General features: G+C 45.8%; 1 protein-coding gene across 1 annotated transcript; it reads left to right on the top strand.

Annotated features, from left to right (window-relative positions):
* The first annotated feature begins 2,218 nt into the window (after positions 1–2,218).
* Positions 2,219–4,154, top strand: LOC124694914 (protein DETOXIFICATION 21-like). The gene is made up of 7 exons (XM_047227838.1): positions 2,219–2,766; positions 2,881–2,967; positions 3,133–3,189; positions 3,266–3,504; positions 3,591–3,709; positions 3,830–3,916; positions 4,059–4,154. The coding sequence occupies exons 1-7, from the start codon at positions 2,219–2,221 to the stop codon at positions 4,113–4,115; spliced, it is 1,194 nt and encodes a 397-aa protein (XP_047083794.1). The 3' UTR covers positions 4,116–4,154.
* Positions 4,155–5,927: the final 1,773 nt, after the last annotated feature.

The following is a 5,927-nucleotide window of genomic DNA, read 5'->3' as shown; positions in this document are numbered from 1 at the left end:
AAACTTCACCGGAAAGGGAAGAAAAAATGAGCCCTAAGGCGATGGAGGATCAATGCGCAAATCACACTTCCATCCATGTTGTGAAAAAAATCCCTCGTCGTATCCTTCAACAGTGTAGACACCTTCATAAAGACTAAAGAGATCGTGATGCTCCACACGTTGTTGAGGCGACCACAAACAAAGCCTAGTTGTGCACGGGTAAATCCTTGTCGTTTCTACATAGCCAAAGAGACTAAATAGTGGCAATCATTCCAACCCTAATAAGTAGCTTAAACCTAGGATCGACATCTCATTAAGCCGGTTGCCAAATATGTTCGTAAGGCTACATGGTGGATATAAGGTAGAACCTATCTAGATAGCTGACCATATAGATCTAACAAATTTACACCGGAGGAATAAGTGCTTTATAGTCTTGTCACGTTGAAAGAAGACTTACTTTTTTTACGTCCATACCAATTGCGTTTCCCAAGGTTATCTTTGGCGAGGATTACCCTCAATAAAGGTACCACACAAACACCTTGGTTTTAAGTGAGATCTTCATCTTCCAATTTTTATTATTATTCTCAACTGAAATACCGGGTTGAGCTTAAGCATTATACATCGAAGCAACCGTGAAGTTACCATTCTCGGTACAACTCCAACGAAATTAATCGGATCCCTGCGACAGATGGACTCTAGCCATGTGGAGGCCAATCTTAGATGGAAACTTGGTACGGAGGCCGAGTTACATGAGCCCCTTTATTTTCAAATACCGAGAAATCATATTTCTAAGTTTTTAGAAAATCTGAAACAAAATTCTACAGGTCGGAAATGTACTATAAACGCGCAAAATCTCAATACGAACTACTTTGTATTCTAGGCTACATAAAAATAACATTTTGTCAGATTTTGTTATTTTTGTGCAGCCTAGATTATGAAGTTGCTTTTATATTGAGATTTTACTGGTTTGTAGTAGTACACATCATTGACTAGTCCTATTTTTTTTCTCAGACTTTTTTGAAACTTTAAAATACGAATTTTAAGTCTCTAAAAATAGCTAGGCGTCTATCTGTCCACTCCCGCCAATCAACATCTTACGATGTGGACGCCCGATCGAGGAGCGCATACCTACCGAGCCATACTCTATACTGTTCGTCGGCGGTGTTCGCGCGGGCGTGGATCTCGTGGAAATTTATATATTTCCGTTGCCTGCAAGTCAAATGAGATCTGATGGCGGCTTCTCGAGCAATAATAAGTGTACCTACTATGTGGCTTGTTGCGATGGTGCGAGACAGTCGATCGCATCCGGCCCATGAACAAGTGGTTCAACTCTCACATATATACTGAGTCGGACAGGCAGAGACGGGCGTACATAAATACTAGCTGGTCTCGAGAGGTGACGGCCAGACGCGCGCTGAGGCACCATCGTCCACCATGGAAGAGGAGAACAGTGTCCCGCTACTGCTCAAGAGCGGCAGTGAGGTGGAAGAAGGGTTGGGGCGGCGTCTGCTGGAGGAGAACAAGAAGCTATGGGTGGTGGCGGGGCCGTCCATCTGCACGCGCTTCTCCTCCTTCGGCCTCACCGTCATCAGCCAGGCCTTCATCGGCCACATCGGCCCCACCGAGCTCGCCGCCTTCGCGCTCGTCTCCACCGTCCTCATGCGCTTCAGCAACGGAATCCTGGTATAGTTGCTCTCCTCCTTATTCATCAGGGTGCTCCGGAGGCCATGGTACTCTAGTTGCGTAGTGGCTACGGTAGAGCTAGCATGGGGCTACACGACACCAATTCGTTGTCGTCAAATATTAGCATGAGCTACACGACAAGTAATTAAGGTCAAACAACAAACTGGTCGATTTTTATTGTCTCTACCAGCAGATTTTGGAACCGGATCTTCAGATCTGTATGCATATGCATGTATACGATGTGCAGTTCTTTTTTCCTAATTTTTTTGTACACCTGAAATACCTAGAAAGGCTGAGAACACGTTCTCTTCAAGTAAGTTCATTTCCATCGAGGGCCGAGCTAGTAGTAGCAACATGTTTGCTATCGAGCATTTCCTGGAAGGAATCGACCATGACAACTACTCCGATCCATAATAAATATCGTAGCTTTAGCTTAAATTTAAACTAAAACCACCACAATTATTATGGATCTGAATCTCGGAGTGAGGGAGTTCTTCTATATCTGTGGATCAAGCAACCTTGTGCAAACCTTAAAAAACTGATGTGTGTTCATTGAATGCAGCTGGGCATGGCGAGCGCGCTGGAAACACTGTGCGGGCAGTCGTATGGGGCAAAACAGTACCACACGATGGGCATCCACCTGCAACGTTCCTGGATCATCCTCAATGGCTGCGCCGTGCTAACTCTTCCCCTCTACTTGTTCACCGGGCCGCTCCTCACCTTCATCGGCCAGGATCCTTCCATCTGCGCCGTCGCCGGGACCATCTCTCTCTGGTTCATCCCCGTTATGTTCTCCTACGTCTTGAGCTTCACGCTCCAGATGTACCTGCAGGCGCAGGGCAAGAACGCCATCATCACCTACCTCGCCGTCGCCAACCTCGCCTTGCATCTCTCCCTGTCATGGCTCTTGACCGCCAAGTACCACCTAGGACTTGAAGGGGTCATGACCTCCATGATCATCGCCATGTGGTTTCCCGCGCTTGTGCAACTCGCATTCGTCCTCTTCGGTGGCTGCCCAGTGACATGGACAGGATTCTCGTCGGCCGCCTTTGCCGACCTTGCACCCATGATCAAGCTCTCTGTATCCTCTGGTATCATGCTCTGGTACGTCGTCAGGATAATCTTGAGTGTAAATGTGCTGACCGTTCACTGTCCATATCTATCAAGACTTGGTATTCACATAGCCTAGCAATAATATGAGTGTTTTGCCTTTTTCAGCCTGGAAATGTGGTACAACACTATATTGGTGCTCCTAACCGGGTACATGAAGAATGCAGAGATTGCACTTGACGCTCTTTCAATCTGGTAACATATACTCCTAATTTACTTGACACTTCACTATGGCTGTCATTCTTCTTCAAGACTCTTTCGTTTTCCCCTCCTGTTAACCAGATTTCGCAGCTAGTCACCTGGTGAATATATCGTTGAATAAACTAATATGCACCATGGTTTTTTTTTCGAAATGTGCAGCCTTAACATCAACGGTTGGGAGATGATGATTTCTATCGGATTTTTCTCCGCAACAGCGTAACTTCTTGGTCTAGATCTCCTTGGAACCAATTTATGGAATTTCCGTGATAATGATTTTCTATATACGTTGCAGAGTGCGTGTGGGAAATGAGCTCGGAGCGGGGAGTGCAAGAAGGACCAAGTTCGCTATCTTGAATGTCGTCGCCACTTCTTTCACAATAGGCGTTGTGTTGTTCGTGTTCTTCCTCTTTTTCCGTGGAAAACTTTCCTACATATTTACTGAGAGTGAAGAGGTAGCTGCCGCAGTTGCTGACCTATCGCCTCTGCTGGCCTTCTCCATCTTGCTCAACAGTGTTCAACCAGTATTATCAGGTCTATTTCAGCATTTGGATGATTTGGTTACCTGGTCTTGTTTGGTTTACTCCCTGAAACCGTAACCGCCTTTGACTCTCCTGCAGGTGTTGCTGTTGGTGCGGGTTGGCAAAGGATAGTTGCGTATGTTAACATCACAACATATTACTTCATTGGCATTCCTATTGGAGCAATCCTGGGTTATGTCCTTGGATATCATGTGAAGGTAAGATACTTAGTTTAGAAGAAGCTATTTTGACAGTGAATCGGCTACTTAACTCATTATCCTTGTTCATTGTAGCTGTAAGTAGTGATCTTAATGAACTCTATTTGGCTGTTGATACAGGGTATTTGGGTTGGCATGCTGCTCGGAACACTAGTCCAAACTATTGTGCTTTTGTTCATAACAAGTAGAACGGATTGGGATAAACAGGTAATTAGCTTTGCTCAACAATCCGATGATCACAATATGGAAAAGATTGTCACTTACTCACGTATTCATATAATTGACTTATTAAGAAATCAGAGGGCAGGAGGTATATTCATTTATGGTTTCTGTTCCAATATTGTTTCAGGTGGAGGCTGCTCGGGAGAGATTGAATAGATGGAACAAGGATGGTTCCAAGCCCTAAGCTCGTTCTTCAGTTCACGAGGTTAAATTCATGGGTGCTGTCTGCGCGTACATTGGTTTGACGTCCTATGTATTTATCATGGGAGATTGGGAGCACTAGTATGGATCAGGTCATTTAAGCCCTTTGTTTTTGAGATGGAACGGGGTATTAAAGCCCTCAGTTGTACACGGAAGAGACGGATCTATGTGTGCTAGGAACGATCAGTTGTACACGGTTTTTTGTTTTGATGATGGCTGTTGAGCCTATAATATGCTGTATTTCGTTATCTGATGATAATGAAATTCGATCTAGTGGAATCGCTTGGAAAAAAATGATTTACGTTAAAAATATATAAACCGTGTGCCCGCGCTTCAGCCATGCTTGAAGTAGGGCTGGAGGCAGCGTCCCGCATCCCGTCTCGCGAACTCAAAATTAGTGCAAAAGGGGTTACGTGATTGAGTAAGATTAACAAAGGCATAGAGCAAAGGTCCATCCAGCAACCCGCCCCGCTTGCATCCCTAGCTCGAAGGCAAATACATCGCACACGGATTTAACTATCGAGATGTGTGTGCCTCATATAGTTCCATCAAATAAACCGTGAGATCAACATGATACATCACATATAATTCATTGCACCAAATTTATGTGCAATATGTTCGCAACGATTGACGAGAGTCAAATATGTGCGATTGTTTCCACCGTCGCAAATGCGCAGGAAACCTTAGTCTCATGTATTGCCTTTTTCTTGCGAAGTGACCTTCTAGGCTTCCGTTTGAAGCGTGGAGTCTCCTCGCCTTCCTCCTGTCCGTTGTCGATGAGGAAGTTTACCCGGCCATGCCGCCGAGTGCTATGAAGGTCCATGCCGATGTTCTATTGGCAGACAACAAAACTACATGCACACAACTAATGGTTCTCAGTAAGAGCACAACTGTTATTTTTTGTATGCCATTGTGGCGCGGTGTCGTGTCCATAGTGTCTGCGACCTCTTCCTTGCCCGTGCACCATCACCGTGTTGAGAAAAGGTGCTAGTGTTGCATCCAACCATCAAAGCATGATAATGAATCCCTACTGGTAAAAGCACTAGGTATTGATACTCTATGTCAAATGCGTACACTAGTCGGTCCTAGCACTACAAACAATTCCCAAGTCCATAACAATTTTAGTTCGTCAACGAACGTGCAAAAACCGTCACGGAGACATCATACCGATGGTTTGGAAGACTATGGTGAACCTCGCGTCATAGATGACCAGACTGACGGTTAGATTATTCCGTCATGGATCCGTGACGGCCTAGCCCACACCCAAAGCCCATCTGGCCCGGTACGTCGTGACGGGCATAATCGTCATGCGGCTGCTTCCCCGATCGAGACCATCGTGTCAGACCAATCATTGAGCTGTCGGACCAATGACTAAAGGCGCATGATGTAATCTTTGTCGTCTAGCTGACCACTCCGGATGAATCTCCTCCCACCATGTGGCCACGTAAAATTGCATTCGAAGGTTGACACGTGCCTAGAGAGTGGTCATTGGCATGTCGACACGTGTCACTCAGAATACCAACGCGTGCGTGTAGAAGGTCCAGTAACATCTCGACACGTGGCAAAATGAAATGCCGACACGTGGACATCGGGGCTCGCATGTAGGAACACACGTGGCACAAAACTGGACTTTGGGTCCGGTTATTGCAGCCCATTAAAGGATGGTCTATTTATGGCGGCTAGCTATGGACAAGGCCCATTTGTGGTGGCCCATTAAGGCAAGCTCGTTTACCGTGGTCAATTTTATGGCCCACTCACGACCGGCCTTTTAACAGCCTAAATGTGCGGCCTTACT

The sequence above is a fragment of the Lolium rigidum genome, chromosome 3 (genome assembly GCF_022539505.1).
Source record: "Lolium rigidum isolate FL_2022 chromosome 3, APGP_CSIRO_Lrig_0.1, whole genome shotgun sequence".
Taxonomy (NCBI): Eukaryota; Viridiplantae; Streptophyta; class Magnoliopsida; order Poales; family Poaceae; genus Lolium; species Lolium rigidum.
This window is presented reverse-complemented; position numbering and strand designations above follow the sequence as displayed.

Bases quoted from the DNA above. Each gene is read 5' to 3' on its own strand.
- LOC124694914 (XM_047227838.1), top strand. From the start codon at position 2,219: ATGCAGCTGGGCATGGCGAGCGCGCTGGAAACACTGTGCGGGCAGTCG. The intron at 2,968-3,132 runs GTAACATATACT...CGAAATGTGCAG, and splicing joins CTTGACGCTCTTTCAATCTG to CCTTAACATCAACGGTTGGG. The intron at 3,505-3,590 runs GTCTATTTCAGC...ACTCTCCTGCAG, and splicing joins TGTTCAACCAGTATTATCAG to GTGTTGCTGTTGGTGCGGGT.